This window comes from Lepidochelys kempii, chromosome 7, assembly GCF_965140285.1.
Source record: "Lepidochelys kempii isolate rLepKem1 chromosome 7, rLepKem1.hap1, whole genome shotgun sequence".
NCBI lineage: Eukaryota > Metazoa > Chordata > Testudines > Cheloniidae > Lepidochelys > Lepidochelys kempii.
Window position 1 is genome coordinate 90,010,108 of NC_136386.1, and position 25,082 is coordinate 90,035,189.

Below are 25,082 nucleotides of genomic sequence, written 5' to 3' on the forward strand. Positions count from 1 at the left end.
CTTTTTTCCCCTCACCTTTTTCAGATATGGGATATAGTTTCTTTCCTTCCACTCCTCCTTCTAATCCTGCAGTTATTAGTGAAAAATCATTTCACGGACTGAAATTAAGAGGAATAATTCATTGAACATTTCATCAACAGCCATACTGGTCTGTGCGTGTCTAACCTTGCTGGTTATTACAGTGCAAAAATTTTAAATGAAACGGTAGCAGCATATTGAAACTTGTTATTTAAAAAAAGCATTTCAACTGTTTCTCTCTGATATGTAAAGTGAAGCAACTGATCTCCATTTTAAACTAACACAAAACTAAAGGGACCATGTGCTAGTAAATCTGCATAATTGTGCAGATCTTGTTCAGGTTGCATTTTTGCCTTTTTATTGGCACAAGTGCATAAAAGACAATCATTTTACTCAATAACAGCTTGGCAGCTACCAATCTTTCCTATGATTAATTAAATCGCAATGAACCATGAAAAGGAGTCTCTGACACAGCTTACATTCTATGGTAGGTAAATAGCTGCTACGTATCTTGACAGAGCAGAAAAAAAATAAAGCAGAGTATACACTACATCATCTCTCCTGATGATACATTCAACTTGTAAAACAACTGCACAACATTGATTAGATATCACATTACTGAATTTACGTGTCAAATTGATCAGTGGTTTTAGGTTAATGTATCATTTTTAATTTGTTCCAATGAAATGTAGAAGGAGAAAAGAAAAAGATTCCTAGCTTTAATGGAGGAAAATGTATATTGAATTCATTCTTGTTTCACCAACTGTGACAAAGATCTTGTCCAAAAAATGTAACGAAGCCAGTCCAACAGTGTTTTTTTTATCTTTATGCTACACCATTTCATTTGCCGTTAGGCATTTGGTTATTGACACATTAATACTTGACTGACTGATTTATTTTAATAAATGTGGCACTAATGAGACGAACTCGCCTAGAAAATCCTTAAGAGTGAATTCCTCTGTTAATCCACAGCATAGGTGGGTAGCACAGTTATAATGTTTTTTTATTTATGAAATAACCATAGAGAAGTGTTCAACTTCTGTGTCCATTCAGTATTTGGGCACTTATTTATGACAGGTAGTAAGGATATCAATTATGCAGGTACTTCTCCCTCTAGGAACTGGACTGAAACCACTGCATTTCACACTGGCCAAAGAACAATCATTGGAGGATAATGGCTTTTGATCATTAATGATCTGAGCTAGATTCTAACTTAAAAATATTTAGTTTTATTGTTTTTTGGGTGTGGGGGAAGGAGGAGTGGGGGTGTTTTTCTTCATACTATGTAGAATAACAATTTTCTTTTGTAAAGTGGTTGCCGTTCTGATATTGTATGACTGTCCAGACACCCGTTAGAACAATAATCTGAAAGTAAAATTCTCAACATGCTTTCTTGCCAAATAAATCAATAACCCCCACCTTACCTCTGATCTCAGCCAAAATAATTTTGGGGTGAGTAATGTGTGAAGCAAATGTAAATGAACATTGTTCACATTTTAGCTTGTCTTTTAATAACTTGTGTGGCCTCAAAATGACAGGGCCTCATCAAACTCCGATGCATCACTTCCACCCTCAAATGGTGTACATGTGCAACACTCAATGCATATGTGCATTGGATGCAGGATTTCATATGCATGAGTGCTTTTGAAAGTGTGGGCTTTGTTCTATAATTAATTGCCAAGGGTGTTTTGTTTTTTGCCATGTTTATTTCAATACCTGAAGACTTCCTTATTGGTGTATTTGTAGATTCATAGGCCATGACTGATTGTAAGTTAATGAAATACTTACCAATTCCTCAAACTGGCTATTATTTTTATATCTGCAAGAAACCAAGCTGGCACAATCTTCCATGTTCATGATATTCTGAAGTGATCTTTCAGCTACCCAGGGTATAATTTAGATGTATTTATTTTTGTTTGCTTCACACTGAATGAAAGTTAATGGTATGCAGGGGTTATGTGTGATGAATAATACATTGACATTTCTTTTCCTGAAGAAACACTGAATTTTTAAATCAATTTTTTTAAAGATTGGAACATTTTGTACATTCTGCTGTGGAGCTAGAACGTCTGGCTGCATTCCCACAGCTGCTACCACCTGCTTATTAATGCTCTATGTGTTACATTCTCATTCTTTGGTTAAATGTAAGGGGACTGTTGTTCCCTTACTAAAACTCAGTGGGGGTGTTTTAGTTGGCTAGCTCTAGGGTGACTAGAGAGAAAATGTGAAAAACTGGGACAGGGGGTGGGGGGGTAATAGGTGCCTATATAAGAAAAAGTCCCAAATATCGGGACTGTCCCTATAAAATCAGGACATCTGGTCACCCTAGCTAGCCCCCAGTACCAAAAGAAAAAGAAGGAGTCAATGGGAAATCAGGACGCCGAGACTGACGGTCCCCAGGAACAATGGGGAGGGGCCAAAATTCCGGGTCAGCCTGATTGACAGGGCAGGCAGGCTAATCAGGGAGTCAGGCAGCCGGGGCGGGGAGGGGGGCGGGCAGGGGGAGTGTGTCCCGTCCTCCCTGTGAGCCAGAATTACCTGGGTCAGACAGAGTAGGGCAGAGGTAAGGAGGAGAAAGCCGGGGCCCAAGCTGAGCTGGGGAGCAGAGGTGTGCCAGCCAGAGGGGCCAGAAAAGCAGCCCAGGAAGCAGAGTCACAGAAGCAGCCCACAGAGCAGACCTGTGCTGGAAGCAGAGCTGTAGCAGCCAGAGGGGCCAGAGAAGCAGCCCAGGGAGCTGGAGGCAGAATGGAGCTGGAGACACACCCCAGCCAAGACGCCTTGCAGGCCAGACTTGGAGAGGATCATAACCCACATGGGGCGGGGCAACTCTGAGAAGAAGGATCCTGCTACCTAAAGCCTGAGGGCGTGTGGCCACCACCAGAGCAAGCGTCCGACCTGCAGCATCCCTGCAGCACAGCCAGGACCTGAGAAGGAGGCCTGGGACTTGTGAGGAATAGACTGTGAACTTCCCTTGCATTCTAGAGATGGCTGTTTGTCCCCGTGCCACAGAGCGGGGTTATGTGTTTTCCTTAAACCTTTCCCATTTTTTCCTATTTTTAAAAATTGATTGCTGTTTAATAAATTGTATTTGCTTTGAACTGTATGTAATGATTAATGGATCAGGCAAGCATCCCATGCAAAGAGAGCACCCAGGAGTGGGGACACTCTAGCTGCTGCCCTAAGTGACCACGACAAGGTTGGGGGTCGAGCCCCCCCAGAATCCTGGGCCCAGACTTGTTTGGGTTACAAGGACTCTGCCACACAGGAGAGTGGAAGGGGAGCCCTTGAGGTCAGGCAGGCCTCTGGGTAAAGGAAGTGGGAGCGAGGACTCAGATCCTTTCACTAGCCCATTTCACCAGGGTAGTGTATAAGCCAGGAAAGTTCCCCACAATACCGGGACCATTCTCCGCACTTACATAAAGTATCATATCTGGGAAGTTCACTTTATATACCATCAGTGGTGAACCCTCTCCTAAAAAAGTACTTCTTATTGCAGACTTTTACACTCCATGTCCGATACACTTTCACAAGAATCTTTTTCCATAAATAGCTGCCCCTTAGCACTGACATTTTGATGGCACAAACTGGACGAAACTTCTGTTCAAACCACTGCCACTGCTTGCTCATCGGCCGAGCCTTCCTGCAGCAGCAATGTCGAGTTGTAGCCTCTTTTGCTTACTATTTAGATAAAGTCAAAACTGGGAGAGGAGTCCCAGGGAAGAGCATCTAGCTCCAGCTAATGTACCTGGTGTTTTGCATGGCCCAGGATCTCTTCCAGCAAGTAGCTATGAAATTTAGTGTAGTTGAAATCTTTCAACTGTGTTGCAAGATTAAAAAAAATTTTAAAAAGGGAGGGAGGGGAATAACAATACAAAAAAAGAGCAGCCAGCTGTGCTGTGAGAGTCTGTCACAGTCACAACTATGGCCAGGCACATTCTTCATCTCACCGGGCTCAGCATTTCCCTCTCTGGTGGTGGGGTGCCTGGAGTAAATCAGTCCCACACCAAAGAGCTTTTATATCTCACTCAGATTTTATTTTTCAATGTTTTGCATGGTGGGCCTCAGGGTAGGCCCAACGGGTATGCTTCAGCCGAACAATAGAAACAAATTAATAACCAAAAAGGAAATACCTTTCCCTATCCCTTCTCTGGGATGTTATGCTATCAGGCTGGCTTCTGATGTCAGTTCTACCCTGAACAGGCAGTTAGCTGGGTTGCTTCCCCTATAGGGAGGAGAGCAGCCTTCCACCCAGGAGAATCCTTTTCCTCCCACTGCTACTAGCGTGCTGCAGCTTGTCTCTCCTCCCTCCCTCTCACCAGCCCTTAATTGGACTCAAGTGTCCCTAGCTGACCTGAGGTTACCTTTTTTCAGCTCATGGGGAAAAGGGCCATTACATTCTAGGGCCTTCCTCCACTCTCTTACAGCTGTCCGGTCTGACTTTGTCACACGACAAGTCTTGTCATGACATCTCAAGCTCGCCAACAGCAATTCCGGGCCCCAGGGCAGAACGAAAGACAGAAAAGTGACGGATGTATCATGGAGGTGGATGCTAAATTGATCCTCACAGAACTGATGGAGATGCCGGAGGATTTCATCAGCAGCAGGCAGTCTAATACATGTCTAATTTCTGTGCTGCTAGGTGACAGGTGGTGAAAGTTAGCCCAGGTTGACAACCTTTTCCATTTTCTTGCATAAGAGAGCAATTCTTCTGCACACCAAAATGGCTTGAATCTGGGGAGCAAACTCTTTCCTCACTGCTCTCTCTGAAATGGTCCATGCCATGAAGTGAAGTGATTGTAAGTTGGAGTGCAGTAAAATGCCTTGATTCTGAGACAGAAGGTCCTTAACCAGAGGTTCTATGGATGTCAAACTGAGCTGATGTAGTTCTGTGTACCAATACTGCCTGGGCCAGACTGGTACTATGAGAATTATAATTGCTGAGTCTCTTTTTAGCTTCCTGATCAACCTCAGGATTAGAGGAATAGAAGGAAACACATACATCAGAAGGTTCGACCAAGGAAGCAGGAAAGCATCTGTTACAAAACCCAGGCTGCAACCTGCTCTGAATTCTTGCATTTTTTGTTCAGGCTGGTCACAAAGTGGTCTATTACTAGGTTTCCACAGTGATGAAAGTTCTGGTGCAGAGGAGCTCCCCAACCTTTGGTAGATGCATCTGTTACCAGGGTCACAGTTGTTTCTGGTGGCAGGAGGGGACCACCTCTGCATACTTTTGACATATTCAGCCACCAATTCAGGGGCAGAGGGTTCAAGAGGGAATGGAGTAAGATTGGAGGAGGCCAATGGGATGAGGCAGAAGTGGGGAGGAGGGCGGGGGGAGTGTGAGACATTCAGAAGTAGGAGCAGAATAAGGTTGGCTGGTCCAGGCCCCTCTCTTCAAGACTCAACTCCATACTCCCTACCTTGCCCCTTGGCTGCCTTAGGTTCTCTCATTCCATCCTTCCAAACAAGTCCCATGCTCCCTCCCTCCATCTCAAGTTGTCCCATATTCCTTCAAATACCTGGGTCCCCATTAGTTTCCCCAGTCATCTTCCTGCTTCTTGTGCTGGGTGCAAAAGATAGATTTCTGCCTCTCACCACACCTGTCCCACTGCTCTGGACCTCCTGCGGGGGAAATCTGTGACATTCTCAATGGGGAGGAATGGCTTATGGAAAACTCCACAAAAACAGACATGTTGGCAAACTATAATGCTTCTGGGTGCCGTTATTTGGCTGAGGTATTGAAGTAAAGACAGAGGATAACTTTTTTCCTTTATTTTAATCTACTGTGTCTGCTATAACAGCATGGCTACACCTTTTTTCATGCACTGCTCAGGAAATCTAGGAGCATATCCTTCCCCAGCCACCACCAGGGGGTGGAAGAGGAGTTTTTAATAATGGAGAAGCTCATGTTTAGTGAGTGGTTGGTTGCTGATATATCTTTCTCTGAGAGATGTAACAGTCCCTTTTGCCAACACAGTACTTCCATGAGAAGCAGGATCCTTGTGAAATGAGTTGTTGCTTTGTTGGAGATCCTGTCTAAAACTAAAGAAACTAAATTCAGAAATGACAACACTACATTCTGTATCAGTTCAGATTGTTGCATACATCTGACATAAAACCTCAAAAGCAAAGAAATGAAAATGTTAAACCAGGTAACAATATATAGCTTCTATTCCTCCACTCAGAGAGAGACCTTCCCACTAACGCAACCATACACCACAGAATTTCACGCGGTCGGGATGCCAGCGCTCTAAGAAATCCCTTCCCAGTAATTGGAGTTGTGTCTCCTCATAACTCTCAATGCCTACCTGGAAGTTGTTCTTTTGTGTGTGTTGTCCCATCCAGCTGGCACTTTTCCCAAAAAACTTCACCACCTTTCCTTAACAACTGACCCAGTTACCATCTACAAACCTTGCCGTCTTTTTCTCGCTAGGTTTCAACTGACTTTCTGAAATATTTTGTGATATAATTTGATTTTTATGAAGGACTCACATCAAATTTGAAGGCATTGCCATGTCTTAAAAAACATCTTCCCTTCAGAAGGATTCCAAAGTGTTTAACAGTCTCTGCCCTTAGAGATTACTTTACCTACTGCTGCCACGCAGAACGTCTGGAGCAGATGCAGAGGAATCATTCTGAACCAGAAAAGTACATCACAGCGCTATAGATTTGTATTCACCTTGTGATTTTAAAAAATAAAAGTTGGATAAGATCAGATCATGGATGAAGAACAGTCAGCTGAAGCTGAACCTGAACAAAAAGAGGCAATGCGGCTAGGCAGGAGAAAGTATTCTGAATTTGCAGCCACAGTGCAGTGATTGAAGGTTCACATCCATAATCAGTCAATTCAGTCAGTAGTTTAGGAGTACTCTTGGATTCCACACTGACACAGAGCTCTCACATTGCAACAGAAGCAAATAATGTTTTCTACTATCTCTGGTTAGCTAGGAGATTTTATCCCTTCCTGGTGGATGCAGACCTGGCCTCAGTCATTTATGCCGTTGTCTCAGCTAGACTACAGAAATGCAGTATACCTGGGCATGAAACCTTCAACGCTTGGGAAACTGCACCTAGTACAAAACTGAATCACATCTCCTCAGCAACACAGGCTACTGTGAGCACATCACACCTGTCCTCTGCTCTTGACACAGGTTTCCCATAGAATTTCGAACAAAGTTGAAGGTCTCAGTCTTTATCTTTAAAGCACTCTATGGTCTGGGTCCAGGATACCTAAAAGACTGTTTAAAGTTCCAGGATGAAGACTGTGGTCAACAACAATAAGAGTAGAGATTGTCTATGTGGGATGGTATGAGACAGTGCAATGAACTCCCCAAGCAGGGCTGGCTCCAGGCACCAGCAAAACAAGCAGGTGCTTGGGGTGGCATTCCGGCGCTGCCCACGCCGCCTCTACAAATGTGCCCCCGCCGCCCCAGTTCGCCTCCGCCTCCGCCTGCTCCCCTGAGCGCGCCGCCGCCGCTCCACTTCTCCTGCCTCCCTCCCAGGCTTGCCCCGTGCCAAACAGCTGTTTCACGTGGCAAGTGGTGCGCTCCGGGGAGGAGGCAGTGGTGGAGTGGAGGTGAGCTGGGGCGGGAAGCTGTTCCTCTACCCCCCCCGTTACTTCCTGCGCTTCCCCCCCCCAACCTCCGCTTCCCCTGCTCCCCTGAACGTGCTGCCTCTCCCACGCCTGAGAGGGAGGGGAGAGAAGCGGAGCGGCGGCGTGTTCAGGGGAGCAGGTGGAGTGAGATGAGCTAGGGTTGGGGGCTGGGAGGGAAAGCTGCAGGAAGCAATGAGGGCCAGGGGTTTGGGGAAGGGGTTGGGAAGGAGCGGAGTTGGGGCGGAGCCGGGGGTGGACAGGGCGGCAAGGAAAAAAGGCAGGGGCAGCCAAAATTTCTTTTTGCTTGCGGCGGCGAAAAGCCTGGAGCTGGCCCTGTCCCCAAGGAACTAAGGACTATCCCAAACCTCACCACTTCCCACTTCAAATGAAAGGTCCATTTCTTTGAACTTGCCTTCTCTAGTATAAATACAAACATGTATGTAAAAAAGCCCCCAAGAAACAACCAAAGAATCAAACAAACCTACCAAAACAAGACACTGCACTCCACAAGCTTCTCCCTCAAGGGAGAGGTTGAGAGAACAGAGAGGTGACAGAAGTATAGTCACGTTGCACTACAGGAAGGTGCTCAGATGCTAGTGATTAACCACCTACATCTAGAATAGAATATGTGACATCCAACCAGGCATGCAGAGGTGTGACAGAACTGCTGAAAATGTGTCATTCCCACAACACGTGGCAGCCTGAATTTGACCAAACCCATTTGACCATGGGAGAGTATAAACTACCACCAGTGAAACAAGAACATAATAGGCTAAATTTTATTAACATACAGAGCCAAGACAAGCAGTTTCCTAAAAGAACATTTCTGTATTCTGAATTCTGACATACCTAGACTTCACAAAATACCATCAACTATGGGACCATCACAAAGACCATCCTTTCGTCCACACACAGGGGTACTGATCACCAGGTGAGGCTGAGCTGCATTTGGCAGAGGACCAATGGGTCTTTGCACTCCCCTGATTCGAGGAATGGGTGGGGAACAGTTCAGTCCCCTCTGTAAGTTAGAGAACTCAATATTAACGGATCTCTTGTCAGAGGCAAATGTAAAGTAACACAGTAACTAAAACTAGCCCTTTTGTCGGTATAACCTACGTCGCTCAGGGGTGTGAAAAAATACACCCCGAGCTACATAAGTTCCACTGACAGACGCACCGGTGTGGACAGTACTATCTCAGGGGGAGAGCTTCTCCTGCTGACATAGCTACCGCCACTCATTACAGGTGGTTTACTTATATCAACGGGAGAGCTCTCTCCCATCAGCACAGAGCAGCTACACAGTACAGCTCTGCCGCTGCAAGGTCTCTAGTGTAGACATGGCCAGAGTGAAAAACATATGACATCAAATCAGTGGTTCATCTAGTCCACTAAACCATCTGACAGTAGCCAGTAATAAATTCTTCAGACGGAATGTACATTGATTCCCACAATCAGGGAACAAGGACAAAGGCTATGTCTACACTACAGCTTATATTGGCTTAACTTATGTTGCTCAGGGAGTGAATAAATCACACACACCCCAGAGTGACATAAGTTACACCAACACGAGCACCGGTGTAGACAGTGCTGTCGGCGGGAGAAACTTGCGAGACCTGGAGTAGTTAAGAGCTCTGCCGTCGACTTAGCTATGCAGCTATGCCACTGTAAACTCTCTAGTTGGCTGTGCCCAAGCTGAATGTCTCTGGATGCTCTTGGGAGAGCACTAGACTAACCATTGTTACATTCTGTATCAACAGGAACAAACTGCTCCACTATTACGTGCCCCGCCCAAGAGTTTGAATGGGAAAGTGTGCAAGTTCCCAAAGCAGAGGCTGAGAACTGTTTACTTTTTCTTGGAAGGTATTAGATACCACGGTAATGAAAATGGTTTAAAAACTTGATCCAAGTAGGAAAAACAGGTCCATGAGGTAGAGGGGAAGAGAAATGGCAACATTCTCAACCTCATGCCCCTTTTTAATCTGGGACAGCATGATTCAGGATAATGGCTGCCACTTTCTGAGGAGAACAATGAAGGAAATAGATTAATGTACTCTACTGCCTCATCCATCTTGTACATCTGCAATAGTGCAAGCTCGCATCTGGCCCTAAAGCATACATTTATATATACAACTTGCACAGCTATGTATATGACACATGGGAAAAAGAAAACCGGCAGTGATCAAAAATGCTGGGCCTCCTGACAATCACTAATGTTAAAGTTTATACTATTTTTAGTTATTAAGTTATAATTAGCTGCTTTTCTGATTTGTTTTTATACATCTATGGGGCTCCTAGTGATTAACCGGAATATTCATTTAATCCTTTTCCTATAGTCTAGTGCCTTTAAAAACTCATTAGATTGAAAGGACTTAATGGCTAAGAAGAATTTATATCTGACATGTATCTTTCATGTCTCGCTTTCCGGCCAATCTTTTATTGCAAAACACTACGAGAAATTTCTCTCTGCCTCGCTGTAACAATCCTAGTACATCCAAGTTGTTGGCCATTTCCATACTCTTATTATTTTCCAGACTTTTTAGGTACAGTTTCAAGAAAGCGATTACTCCTTCCTTTTGCTCCTGAGTAGATCTCAAGCTTACTCCCTATCTGATTCCAGATCCTCTGACTTCAAATTCATTCTCCTTGAAGTGTCCTAACAGAGACTGGCCACAACTTACAGTTTCACTGTCCAATTCCAGTTATGGGAAATAAAAGCAGATTTTACTGGTCTAGTACAGAAAACATTGCAAAATAAAAGATAATTGGAAATAAATACATTAATAAGATTCAAAACAAAGTGCTGCTAGCCAGTCACAATAGATGCTTTACAAATGTATGAAAATACTAAGCTGGCCCCTAGACCATACCAGCAGTTTGAAGACTTTCTCAATCAAATATTCAGCTGTTCACATTTCTCAACTTTTCCAGTCAGCATAATTTTGATAATGTTTAGGATCATTCTAACATGATAACAGTAAAAGGTTGTTGTAAAGGGTGATAAATTGTTTTTCTGAGCTACTGAGGACAGGACAAGAGTTAACTGTCTTACATTTCATCATTACAAAAAACTTCCTTATTGTAAAGATAGTTAAAATCTGGAATAAATTGCCTAAGCGGGTTGTGGGATCTCTATCATTGGAAGTTTTTAAGAACAGGTTAGATGGTCAGGGATGGTCTAGATAATACTTAATCCTGCCATGAGTGGAGGGGACTGGATTAGAGGATCTATCAGGGTCCCTTCCAGCCCTACACTTCCATGATTCCCAGGCAGCTTCAAAATAACTAATACAGAACTTAATAGTTTTCAGCTGCTCTTCTGCAGTTATTGCCTATATAATCACCCACTTATTTTGCTCATCTTTAAAGATTGCGGTTTATATTCCAAAACAAAATATTAAAAGATTTTAAATTAATGAATTAATTACAAAGATACTCACTGACTGGAACTTCCACTGTTCTCCAAACTCCTCAGTACCCACTCTGTCAAATGCCTTTCATCTCGAGAAGCACATTCACTAGCTATCTCTGTATTTATATCAAATTAGTACAGCACACAAGGACTTTGACCCTCCCATCAACTTACTCAGTCAGATGGCCTGGCCTATGACTCACGCACTTCTAATGCTCATAGACCTCAAAAAGACTGGTATGGAATGTAGGTCTTGTTAAAACCCTGCTCCTATAGCAGCTACACTCCTAACCACTGGTTACTACCGTTTTACTTGTCCATTGCTGAACGTAGCCTTACAACTCCTCCCCATGTGGTTTAAATTGTTTAAAGAAAAAAATTGTCCTTCCTGGAGCTCCCAGTCAGTCCAAACTCCTGCGTCTGCAACATCAACTGCCTCTCACTCCATCTAGGGCCTCTCAGATTGAGTAGTATTGTATTTGTATTTACAATTTACTATTACTACACATTCTCTACGTATTTTAAAAATACTTTAACCCTATTTATGTATTTTGAAAGCATTTATATCCCAGCCCAGGGCCAGATTCTCAAAAGTGCTCAGCTTCCAATTTTTTGCCTAAATGAAGTTATTTGAAAACCTTCAAGCACCCAATCAGCCCCCATTGTTCTAAATTTTTCTATTTAGATACCATGCACACAGGATTTCCACTTGCCTACACAGGGCTCTGAGATTTTGAGGCCAAATGCCCTGGGACATCACCCTCCTGTGTCAAGGTTTAGAGGCCAGGAATGATTCAGAGGCACCTGGCTTTACACACAGTCAGTCTGCCAAAGTAAGGATGCAATGTATTAATGCACTTATGTCAGACCCCTCCTCCCAGACATGATGCGCTAAGCTGCTTGATCCCATAAGATCAATATCTGTTGCATCAGAAACCTGCCTTCATTTAAGGGCTGGCTTTTTGTCTTGCTGCCTCACTTCATGCTTTGTGCTGCCATGAGGCGGCAGAGATGCTAAGGAGCTAAAGTATCTCTCCTCTGCAAGCGTCTATGATTCCAGCGATGCACTGAAACAGACACATTGGACTGTCTCTTCTGTTAGGTATATAAGATCAGAGACACTACACCAAATGGCTTCCACTGCCCAGAGCAAGTGTGCACTGGTGCACATCTCCCTATGGCATCAACCTCACTGCACTTCTAGATCTCTGATCTTCTTGCCTCAAATATTTTTCTGACTCTGACCTCAAAGTCCTCTCCTGGCAGCCAGGAAATACAGCATCCAGCCTTTTGAGCCTCCCACTACTGACAGAAACATGCCTCAACAAAACTAGAGAAAATAATTTACATTATTCAATAGCTGCAGGCCAGGGGTTCTCTAAAACACCACAGGAATTATGTGACTGTCATCTGCGCTTATTACTAAGAAAAAGAGGAAAAAAGAGAAATATTAATTGCACCTACACAATCCTGCCCGGAAAAAGTCATCCAGAGACAGAGCAACTGCTTTCAGCAAGCAAACAACCCGATTTCAAGAGAGACTGGGGGGACAACCTATATCTGAAGCCACTTAAAAAACAGCCTAATTGGAATGATTGATGAGAGACCACTAAAGGATCCAGCAGAACTGTCAAAAGTAAATAAGCCTCCAAGAAAAGAGACGGATCAGCAGCAGACAAAGCTTCTGCAGGGAAGCAACTATACTAACTGTGGTAATAAAGGGTCTGAGGAGGCCTAAAGGAGACTGAGGGCATGGCAATTCCAATGGAACATAGGAGATGGGCTCAAAGCTTTAACAGCTAGGAGAGTTCCAACCTCCCTCACCCTCAGAATACAAGACCCCAGACTGACACTGAGGCTCCTGTGCGTACATTTTTTCTAAATGATTGGGAGCAGCTCTTTGTAACTTCTTTAGAAAATGAGGATGGCAGAATCAAAGCAAATATACCATATCTGAACAATTTCAGAGATACATGGACAAATTCCCCTTGATTACGGGGACCGTGTGATATATTATGGTGGTTATTCTCTAATTATTGTATCAAACTCCAAATGTTCAGCCGCTGCACATTGGCTTATAGTCCCTGCAGGTTAAATTTTAACTTGCCCTATCTCTCAGAACTTCTACACCATATGGTCCCAGTGTCCTGTTGCTAGTTAATTTATCAATTTGTTACAGTATCTCCTCTTTTGAAGCATTAAGTTTCTGATAGTTTCCCTCTTTATTACCTGTAACTAAAAAGATATTTTTCCAACATTCTATGTGCTGGATATTGATGCAAAGAAATCATGTAGCTTCTTGGCAATGCTTTATCCTTCTTAATTGCTCCCTTTATTCCTGGGTAGTCCAGTTTTGTCTCACATCTTAAATTTTATTTTCCATGTTCCCAAATCCTCTCTCTCTCATTTTCACATGGTATCCACTGGACAAGAGTAACTCCAGTTACCCAACAGTTATTTGCTGCCAACTACAACAGAAAGTATCAATCAAGACTGCTTTCTTTAATTTAATGAAAACTCACTCTGCGAATCAAAACATCTTTAGCAAAATCCATGCAGTAAGTCAGATACTATAATACAGACTGGAGCAGATTCAATTTAATGTAATGCTCATATATTCATACAAATGCCAATGATCTTTTATGTGTGATCATGAAAAATCTAGACAATCTAGTCACTTACCCCTGAGAGCTGGAATCTTTCCCAAGCGTTATCAACTTCTAAGTTTTGTTAATTTTTAGATCAACTTTTTAGCCCTGCATTTGCAAATGTTATGATCTGGGTTATATTTTATTGAAACCCATTAGGAGTGTACACACCCTTCATTTAAAATAGCTGCAAGAGACTAGGGGCCCCATGTAAAACAAGGCATAATGGAGACTGTCTAGAAACTGGCACCATACGAGCACTTTTAAGAATTGATAACTCACCATTTCGTAACTGCTGTTCAAGATGAGTTGCATATGTCCATTACACTGTAGGTGTATGTATATATCATACACTGATGCCAGAGAGTATCTCCTCGTGGTACCCATAGGTGTGGCCCCATTTACTTCCTGACTTCCTTATGCTAAGAATGAAGGGTATAAAGAGCAGAGCCACATTGATCATTCTTCAGTTCCTTCACACTGGGATACCAATGATAGACTCCAATGTGTTGAGGAAGAAGGATGGGTCATGTAATGCACATACGTAACACATCTCAAAGAACAAACTGTTACGAGAAGCAGAATAGCCATTTCTATTGGTGCTTGCATATCCTATTGCACTGTATATGACTACCAGGACAATCAGGGGCCAGGCAGAGGAGAACAAGGGTGTGAACCCCCCAAAACAAGCAAGTGAATCAACTGGTTATATACAATGTTATTGGGTATAAATGTGTGTCAGATAAGACCTTTTATAAAAGCTAGTAATGTTTTTAACTTGACTGTCATTCGAAGATGAATTATGCATGCATATACAGGTAGAAAACTGTAATTGTAACTCAGGTGTGCAACTACAGCACCACCTCACAGGAGTATGGGGAAGCAATCAGGCAGGGAGGGGCACCTCCCAGGCTACTTGCTTACATTAAACTAACTCCAAATACCTAGCATTGTATACCCAGGGAAAGACAATGGTGGACCATTAAAGTTTACGTCAGCAAAACTTTTGTCACACACGGTGTGAAAAACACACTTTCCTGAGCAACGTAAGTTTTGCTGGCAATAAGCACTTGTGTGCAAAGCATTATGTCAGAGGGAGATGCTCTTCTGCTGACATAGCTACTGCCGCCATTGAACAGGTTTTATTATGTCGACAGGAGAGCTGCTCTAACGTTGGCATAACGTGACGACATGAGTGCTCTTATAGCTGCACAGTTGGATCGGTACACCTGTGCCTCTGTAAGCTTGTAAGCATAGACATGGCCTAAGGAAGGAAGGCGTTTCCCACACTCTGCGTAACCATGAATTACTACAGTCTGAGAAAAAGAAAACAAAACACAGCAAATCCTGTTAAAAGGGAAGGGGAGACTTGGGACCAGAAGGGCTATTGGGGTCACCCTGCAAGGAGTAAATAGGTGGGTGGAAGCCAGAGTGATGCCTGTAGGCTGGTTACTGGTGTCAGGGCTCTGAACCACAGCAGAATAGAGGCACCGAACGTTACAAGGTAGGAGGTGACAGAACCCCTTACTGGTGTGGGTGATCCCCAAAATGTCACAAAGCCTAAGCCATTAGCAGTAGATATGGGGCTAGGTGTTTCATCAGAAGATGAACTGTTTTTTCTTACATTTGTCTCTTCTCTTGATGCAGCTGTAATTGCATACTGTCTAACAAATCTGTGGACCGAGGCCCTGGTCACCACTGTACAGATGGCAACGATAGGAACATTTCCCATAAAAGGAAATGAGGATGGATAAGTGCACTCTTGTTGAATGCAGACAGCTTCTCAGGAAATTTGATATTTTTGGCAGCATAGGTGTGACAATGAAGCTTGCAATCCATTTAGAGTCGTCATGCTGCAATAGGATGATGTCCCATTTGCTCTGCATAGGATATGAAGAGCTGGTAAGAAACTCAAAAGGGTTTTGTTCTGTCCAGGTAAAAGGCTCATCCTTGTGAGCATGTGACTTTGGAAGAGACTGACAAGTATGTAGACAGATTTAGGTGGAAATCAGATAAGACCTTGGAAAAGTGCACTTTTTTGTCATAGATTATAGCATCTGGGGGATCTGTAATCAGCATGTGCAGTTCCCCACTACTCTAACAGAGGTGATGGCCTCTAACAGCCACTTTTGCTGAGAGGTGTAATAACGCAGCAGGAGGCTAAGGGTACAAACGAGGGACCCATAAGAGATGACAACAATAAATAAAGGAGGAGGTGGATTCCTGATAAGGGGAAGCCCTTCACACGTTGTCCTGGCACATGCACCAATTCAGAGATGACAATATCCTGTCTGAGATCCATACTAACTTGTCCAGATGGTGAACCTCAGAGTGGTAGATTGACTTGAGCTATGCCTGTGTGTACAAGCAATCATGTCACCTAGGAGCTTGAAGCAATTCCTCATTGTGGATCACGGATGATCCTTGTTCGCCACATGGAGGTCTGTCAGACATACAACCAGACTTTTAAATATTACTACTATTCCATAGTATTAATGCACTGACTTGTAAAATGTGAACACTGGCTAAAAATGAATGCTGTTTCGATAAAGTCCAATTCTGAATCCATTCAATAAAACACAGAAAAGTAAAGACAAGGCTCTGGAGTGTAAACCTACCGTTAAATTTAAGACATATTGAAAAGATAAAAGAAAATACATTTTTTAAAAGTCTCTTTATTTTCCTTCACCATTATTGTTTTACAATACAAATATCACCTTGTGAATACACAAAAACCCTACAGAAGATAACTCTGCTTCACATAAAATACCGAACGGCTATCTTCTTCATTCTTAAAAATCTATTTTGTTCTGCACATTGGCAAGGATATCATAGAATACTTCCCCAAACATACAGTATGTATGGTAGGAGTGAAACTTAGAGGTACATGCAGCTTCTGCACAAATATATTTTAAAGAAATAGATTATTTTTGTTGTTTTTCAACAACATTTTCATTAAAGGATGGAGAAACTATTCAATTTGAAGTCAGTGATCAGCTGTAAAACTCCTGAAAAAGGGAATCCATGGCTGTTGTCTTGACAGTTAAAATCCAGCTACTGAGTAGATAATAAAATAAATTTAAATCTTACATTTTACTATGACCTGCCCACAATGTGTGAACAAGATCTGAGCCTTTGATTTGGTTTTTCCCTACTAATAGCAATTTCAACATTATAAGTAAATTTCCAGTTTAATTTAGTTATAAATGTAAAATTTATTAATGTATACAGTACATATAATTGTGTTTTCATGGAATATTTTATTTTAAATAAGAACATCTAAGACTGCCTACTGACCATACAATCAAGACAAGAAAGGCACTAGAAACATAGACAAATCTCTCTCTTCCGAGAAGCATTTTTTATTTTAACTCTCTTTTCTCTGACATGTAAAAATCTTTTTAAATTTAGTTTTCATACATATTTTGAAAAATAAAGTTAGGAAATACTTAGAAAATCACTTTACAACAGAATATTATTTTTTGCACTTTTTGACACTGTCACTGCAGATTTTACAAAATCAAAAGTTACTAAACCTTTCTGTGTCTTATCATTTTATTTGAAACATTGGTGTAACAGGTAGAAAGAGGTTTAATTTTTCCCCAGTCAGGTATTTAGAAACCTTCATATACACATTTGCTAGAAAATGGCTTACAGCCCAATCTTTGGGGCAAGAGATATGAAAAGTATGTTTTCCCAAGAAAATAATATGTTTTATTCCCAGATGTGACTGGAAAGACCAGAACCTATGATATAAAAGTTTTCATTTATGCTGTTGCATCCATATACAAAGGAACATGGTGATGGGTAATGTAAATCCCAAATCTATTAACAAGAAATGTATACAGTGCATGATAAGTTAAATTTTCTTTATTGTTGTCCAACGCAGATCCTTTGGAGAAAAAAAAAAGATCACAGTGCTTTCCAGGTAACTGAACAGGTTAGGTGAAGGTAACGGTTAAAAGATAAAAGATTAGGGAGCAGTTCACTTTTTTATGGCATCTTCTCTCATGGAGTTCTGAGCACTTTGGACAGTTCCTTTCCCCCCACTTTTTACAGCTGTTATGTGTCATTCACCAATCTGCCGTATTTAGCTTGCCTACCGAGATACAGCACTGGCCAGGGGAAGGGCCAATGGTAAGAACGAGGTACAATTCCTTGAACATTCTTTTCAAAGTACTGGAAGGGCCTGTACCACCACACCCGTGCAAGGAGGTTAGTCTGGGAAGCTTCTTTTAGCACCTGCACAAAGATAATTAGGAAAAAATAATTACAAACAAGCACAGCAATTTCTCTCATTACTTTAATGCACACTGTTTGCCACCATCTTCTGCAATTCTCCACAAATTTATTGTTTTAATTTACATAGTACTTGCATCCTATCTCTATGCACATTTACATTAACAATATGAACACATACCAAAACCAACCTACATTGACAAACTTCAGCTGGATAAAAATAATTATTGTTCACATGCTTCCTATCCACTGCCCCCGAAAACTCTCCTTGAACATGTCCTAATAGTCAAACTGCAGTTCCACTGGGCCAAGTGAGTAAGCAAGTTATGGATTTGGGAGCCCTATGAGAACTCTCTGTCCTCTAGGGGTTGTCAGTTCCACACTAACATCAAGTCTCAACTGTCAAGGAGTTGTCCTAAGTGAGAGAATTTTTATATACAGCTGGAGGATCCAAACTATGAAGAACTTTCCAGATTAAAAGAAACATCTGTAACAATACGATGTATAAAGCAAGCCGGTTTTATGGAGCACAGGCATGTTTCCTGTGTGAAACACCAGTAAATAATTTGGTGTTCAAGCAACGCAGTAGGTAAAGTTTCTGAGTGGTTAACCCTTAGCTTTTCAGCAACCCAGTCTGGAGGTTATTGAAGCATGAATGACTCTGGAGACATTCATACCCGAAGGGGAAAAAAGTCACAAACTGGCAAAAAGCACACTTGGCTTCTGGAATCATCTGGGAATCCAGAAACAGGTAAGGAATCAACACAATCTAGGGTTGCCAACTCCAGGGCATGTCTATACTGCCCCACAGTTTGGACTAACGGGTGATGTCAGTAGTAGTGCTCCCCTGGTAGAAGCTGTGGGAGCAAAATTAAAGGTCCTGAGGTCACACTAATGTTGCATCAGTGAGAACTCAGGACCTTTACATTGTGACTACGGCATCCACATGGGGGAGTTAACAGTGCAGTACTTTGGTGTGCGCTGCTATTCACATCACTCCTTAGTCTAAACTGGGGGGCAGTGTAGACATGTCTTCAGTAACAAAAGAAAGACATACCCAATACAGTTAAAGTGGCTAACAACCTCTGCCGTAACCTCTTTTTGCTTTCTCTAATCCTCAAATACCTCTTGACTCTTGTCTTGGGTCAATTTAAGCCAGCTATAGTTCAACCAAGTCAACTTTTGGACAGACACTGAGGCAGCACAGCATCCATGCTGTTTGGAAGGTTCGATGAATTAGTGATTCCAGTGCCAAACTGGGCAAGCACCATATTAGCCCAAGTAGGAAATATAAGCAAGTAACCCATATAACAATATTTCATTTTCATTCTATCTCAAGAGGCTCATAGGCAAGATAGACCCATTCCAGTGAATCCAGGTTAGAAATGGGAGACCTCCTTCATCTACAGTCAGATGCAGCCAGCACAGCGGTGCCAATTTCCAAATTGCATATGGACTAATGCTGAACCACATACTGGACAGGAGAAAATAATGATGTTGTACTGTAATTGAACCAGCTTTCAGTAATACAGTGAAAATAGAGGTATAATCCACGATCACGGATGGCAATAATCATATTACCAATTTACCTTGTGTTACACAGCATGAACTGTGATGTAGACCCCTTGTCTTGTGCCTCCGGTATAAGATTCCTAACAAGACTACAGAACTAATATCACACACTATACCATAAAGATGATTTCTTCCTATCTAGAGTTCTCCTACTCTTCAGGAAAAGGACTGAAGTACCCAAGTCCTCTGAAGTCAATCCTGAGCCTCCATATTCCCAAACTGTACAGCACTGCTATTCCATCACCCTGAAATGGCAAATGAAGTATCACAGTTGCTGCAACTGGATGCCGAGTAAGGACACCCAAGACAAAGTGAAAGGACATTTAGAGAATGATTTATTCCTTAGCTGAACGTAAACGCAACAGTCCACAACCATCGCTACTATGTAAGTCTTCCATCACAAAAGAACCATCCTGCCTGGGCCAGTTGGTATCAACACACACAATATTTGACGGATTACCTTTAGTCTCTATTCCTAAGCACACTTAATAATTCCCAGAACCAGTATATGCCGATATATCATCACTGTGAAAATTGGATGACAGGATAACGAATGTTTTTCTGTGCAACGAAATACAGCATTTCCCATAACAAGACTTTTGTAGTGTAATTTCCACTACTATGCTTTAAGTTAGCTTTCACTTCACCAGTTTACAGTTGCAAAATGCATTGACTCATTTTTCTGAGAGCAGTAAACCTATCAGTACCAGGTTTGTATTACAATATAAAAAGTACTGTAATGCCTTAAGCTTGCATTACTTTTTATATTATCAACTTAAAACGATTTTGCTGCTGGCATTAATTGTCAAGACCATATATTGCCATATTTTCATGTCATAAACCAACATCTAGCAGCTTTCTTTTCCAACAAACAAACAAACATATATATATTCCCCCTAGTCAGAAGCTTTGGGTATAAACTAGAAGTGATGGAACATTGATGATTCACAGAACATTCATACTTCAGCACTGCATATAGGCCCTGAATAAGCATATGCTCAAGTGCTATGCCGAACTGGAGCCATAGCAGGCATATAAGGAGAGAATGTGTTAAAGGATATATAATCAGGATCTCAATTTTCCAAATATAATACTTTTACACTGACCTATTATCTTAGATCAAAAGAGACTCCATTCCTATCTTAGATTTTCTGAAGATCAGCAAATAGTTTTGAGTACAAATAGGCACTAAATTTTTGCCCAAGTCTGAAGTCAGTCAATGGATTTTCCATTTAAACCGGGACTCTACATTACTGAGCCTCGGCAGACTAAATTAAAAATAAGGCAGTCAGCATTGCTATCGGTTTAACTCCACAAGACCCTCGAACACATGATGGTAGCATTAAAATAATGAGATTTTAAAACAAAAATAAATTGTTTAGGTCTGTCTTCTGATTTTTGAGCTTTAGAGATGTAAAAAAACAAATTCCTCTACCCACTCCACATCCCTCTCTGCTTCGTCCCCAAATTTCTTTCTTTCTTTCTTTCTTTCTTTCTGTTTCATATTTCTGGCTCCCTCCCACCAGCTCTCCTTTATTCTTCAGATCACTACAGCCTCACGTAAGCTCCACTATCTCCTGCCTGGACCACACATGAAGAATGTGGACAGCCTAGGCTGAACAGATAGCAAGTGTCAAAAATCGAGATGGTGGTGGGTGGTAATAGGTGCCTATGTGAGAAAAAGCCCCAAAAATCGTGACTGTCCCTATAAAATTGGGACATCTGGTCACTCTAGGGCAGCCTGGCTTCTGTCCCATTATTTTCAATGTGAAAAGGACAGCCACCTTTACTAGGTGCAACTTCACTTCCACTTGCAGATGCTTTAAGACAATGGCTCTTTTTACTCAGAGCAGCCTGGCTTCAGTCCCATCAAAAGTAATTGTGACAGACATTTCTGAAATGGCTAAAAGTGCACGAGCAAGCTACAGCATATCTGGAGATCAAGAAAAGCTTTACCCCTCTATCACCCCCATTAAATTATGAGTTGTGCTAATACCGTAAGAGTGGACAATTTTGCTTTCTTCACCTTGCCCAAAATTCAAAAACACACATCCTTCAAAAGTGAAAATTAAATAAAAAATGAAGGCAGACTGCTTGTTTGGCAGGCTTTCCCACATTTTTGGTGATCAAGATAAGAGTGATGGAGCCCACTGGCAGGGAAGAATAAACCTGTTATGCTTCTCTGCCATCACTGGAAGTTCTGTAGTTTTTTATTTTAAGTGTTCTGTACAAGTTTGGATTTTAGGAATTCTTGGGGTTTGTCTTCTGTTCTCTCCCGTAAGGCACAATGTGAGGGGAGAACAATCCATCCATATTTCCTGGTTAAAAGTCTCAAAACAACATATCATAATTCATCTACTGATGTACTAAAGAAGGAGATGAAGAACCAAGGAGAACCAAATATTTGGGTGAAAACTCACTTGCTGATTGGCCATTGTGTGATACCACCAGAAAAGTCTTGTAGTGATGTAGTAAGCCACCACCACATCCACAGTGTAGTGGTCATGAGCCAAGAGAATACAGAACATCCCAATTATGCTAAGAGCCCAACAAATCCAATGATACCACCAAAGTCGCCGAGGTGAATCTGAAAGCAAGAAAAATAATCACTATTTAATCACATAAAAGAATGCTGATAACATTACTTAAACACACTAATTTATTACTCTGGAAGCCAGTAATTTATAATTAGAAGCAAGAGACTGTTAGACAACAACAACTGTGCACATGAATTGCACAATAAGACTTTGAGTGCAAAATAACAAAATATTTAATGTTTACCTCTCAATTTGAAAAGTAATCAGTATATTTTTTTAAAATGTATTCATACGTGTGGGAGAGAGAGCGAGAGTCTGGGGCACTGCGCCTGCTGTAAGATCTGAAGCCTGAACCACAGTCATCAAAGTTAAGGCATGTCATGAACCAAAGTTAAGCTTTGAACTTTGGTTCAGCCATGTATTACAGCAGATGCTACAAGTTTACTGTCTGACGCATGACCTTGGCAAAAGTATTGCTAGTGTTGCTAAAACTCAGGCTCCTAAGAAGCAACAGATACTGGGTATGTGTGTAGACACACTCTAAAAAAAATTAGCCCGGGTACATCCTGACACCAGATAAGGGGGGTTTGACATTAGTGATAAATAGGGATGTTTAGCCGAGATGCTTGGAGCAAGATACAAGGAGAGGTAACAAGCAGATGTCATGAAACACATAAGGTGGTACATAAGTTGTTAGTCTACAAATGTCAGGGTACTTCACCATAACCCTTTATGTGGCCTAGGGGACAGCAGACTCTGGCTGCTGACTACCACTCCTTCCCATTGGGCACTTGTGTTTGCATACTTGTAACCACTAGAACTGTGCCCTGAGAGCAATAAATCTTTGTCACTGAACAGTGCATGTGGTCTTTCTTTCTGGGTAGTACTATCAAGGTCTGAAGAGTGGTCAGTTTGGATGAGCTATTACCAGCAGGAGAGTGAGTTTGTGTGTGTATGGGGGTGGGGGGGGGATGTGAGAAAACCTGGATTTGTGCAGGAAATAGCCCAACTTGATTGTCATGCACATTGTGTAAAGAGTTGTCACTTTGGATGGGCTATCACCAGCAGGAGAGTGAATTTGTGTGGGGGGGTGGAGGGTGAGAAAACCTGGATTTGTGCTGGAAATGGCCCACCTGATGATCACTTTAGATAAGCTATTACCAGCAGGACAGTGGGGTGGGAATAGGTATTGTTTCATATTCTCTGTGTATATATAAAGCCTGCTGCAGTTTCCACGATATGCATCTGAGGAAGTGAGCTGTAGCTCACGAAAGCTTATGCTCTAATAAATTGGTTAGTCTCTAAGGTGCCACAAGTACTCCTTTTCTTTTTGCGAATACAGACTAACACGGCTGTTACTCTGAAACCTGTTTAAAGAGACCTTCCCCTAGGGCTGTGCCCTGCACTAGCCAGCGGCGCTTTCTGCCGTGCTGATAGCCGTGCCGTTAGCGAAGCCTGACCCAGCTGCCCCGCTCAGCTGTGCCTGGAGGCTGGCTACTCGTTGCTTCTGCTCTGCTTGGGAAATGAAACTGCGTTAGCCTCGATCACCTCTCTTCCTCTCTTTCCTTTCTGTTTCTCGTGCTCGGGCATGACATCTGGGTGGTGAAAGCTGTTGAATGTTCACAGCCACTTTGCATTTTAAATGTATCTATTTAAAAAACTCAACCCCCCCGAACCAACTCTCTTTGCAGGGCTGGGATAGCATACGGAGAGAGCAACATGCATGCCAACTGACAACAGTCAGATACTAAAAAAAGGAAAGGCTAATTGAATTGAATTTTCAAGTTGCAGTGGGGGAGGTTTAGATTGGATATTAGGAAAAACTTTTTCACTAAGAGGGTGGTGAAACACTGGAATGCGTTACCTAGGGAGGTGGTAGAATCTCCTTCCTTAGAGGTTTTTAAGGTCAGGCTTGACAAAGCCCTGGCTGGGATTATTTAACTGGGAATTGGTCCTGCTTTGAGCAGGGGGTTGGACTAGATGACCTTCTGGGGTCCCTTCCAACCCTGATATTCTATGATTCTATGATTCTATGATCCCCAAAAAATTACACCAGTGACTATTTGGCTAGTTTATCTCAGTCTATAAAAACAGAAGTATGTATAACCTTATAAAGTACTTTGGGATTGTAATTATACATACTACAAGGCTACTGTAATTCCTTTTTTTCCTATATCCTCTTCCCTACCATATTGTGTGTATACGTAAACTTTTGGGCCTGATCATCTCTTCAGTTGTATGCATACAACTTCCAGTATCTTTGGGAAAGTCACTTAGGTTTTTTGTGCCACATTTCCCATTCTGCAAAACAAGTATGCTAATATTTACCTACTAAACTGAGGTATTGTGAGGCTTGTGCTTTTCAACGATTAAAATACTTGGATCAAAAGCACTATATTCACTGAGCATGAAGTATGTTTTATATCATGTTCTAGTCAAAATATACTTTAATAAGAATGAATAATCCAAGTATAACTCATACAGTAGTGTTATTCCATTTTCACCTGTTTTCTTAGTCAATAAAGCATATATTATTGTCTTACATTACTGAATAGACTTGAACAAGTTGGGTTTTTCACTCTAATTCTATTAATGGATCGAGACAGTGAACATTCTTTAATCATTAATTATATACAAAATTAAATTCCATAAACATTGTAATAAACTTACACTCTTTGATAAATAAATATGTAAGCGTTAACATGACTGTGTGGCCGCTGTACAGATAGTCACCACACATGTTGTGGGATCCTGTGATAGATAATCCCCCTCCAGCAAGCAATTTCATTATCCTTCTCAGGTGAGACTCCCAATCTCCAAAGAGCTGGTGGAAGAAGAGAAGAACATATTTAACCAAGATTATTTCATACTGCATTAAAGATATGAAAAATTAACATAGATTATGAGAGAAGGCATTACCCTACAGGGTAATGTCAAGCATCTCCAATTCAATGCTGAACAAGCCTGACTCCCAGTGATGCTAATAGGACTTGAGGATGCTTACTAATTTGTGTGATCAGACCCTTTATCTCGGTAATTTTACACATGAGCTATTTAATGAGAAA

General features: G+C 41.8%; 1 protein-coding gene across 35 annotated transcripts in view; it reads right to left on the reverse strand.

Moving 5' to 3' along the window:
* Window positions 1-16,909: 16,909 nt before the first annotated feature.
* SGMS1 (sphingomyelin synthase 1) overlaps window positions 16,910-25,082 on the reverse strand; it is a 203,360-nt gene continuing 195,187 nt past the window's right edge. For all 35 annotated transcript variants that reach the window (XM_073353735.2, XM_073353729.2, XM_073353732.2 and 32 more), the window contains 3 exons: window positions 24,688-24,841; window positions 21,901-22,067; window positions 16,910-17,911 (listed from right to left, as the gene is read on the reverse strand). In XM_073353735.2, coding sequence (XP_073209836.1) covers window positions 17,732-17,911; window positions 21,901-22,067; window positions 24,688-24,841 — 501 coding nt within the window. In that variant the 3' untranslated portion in view covers window positions 16,910-17,731. The remainder of the gene's footprint in view (window positions 17,912-21,900; window positions 22,068-24,687; window positions 24,842-25,082) is intronic.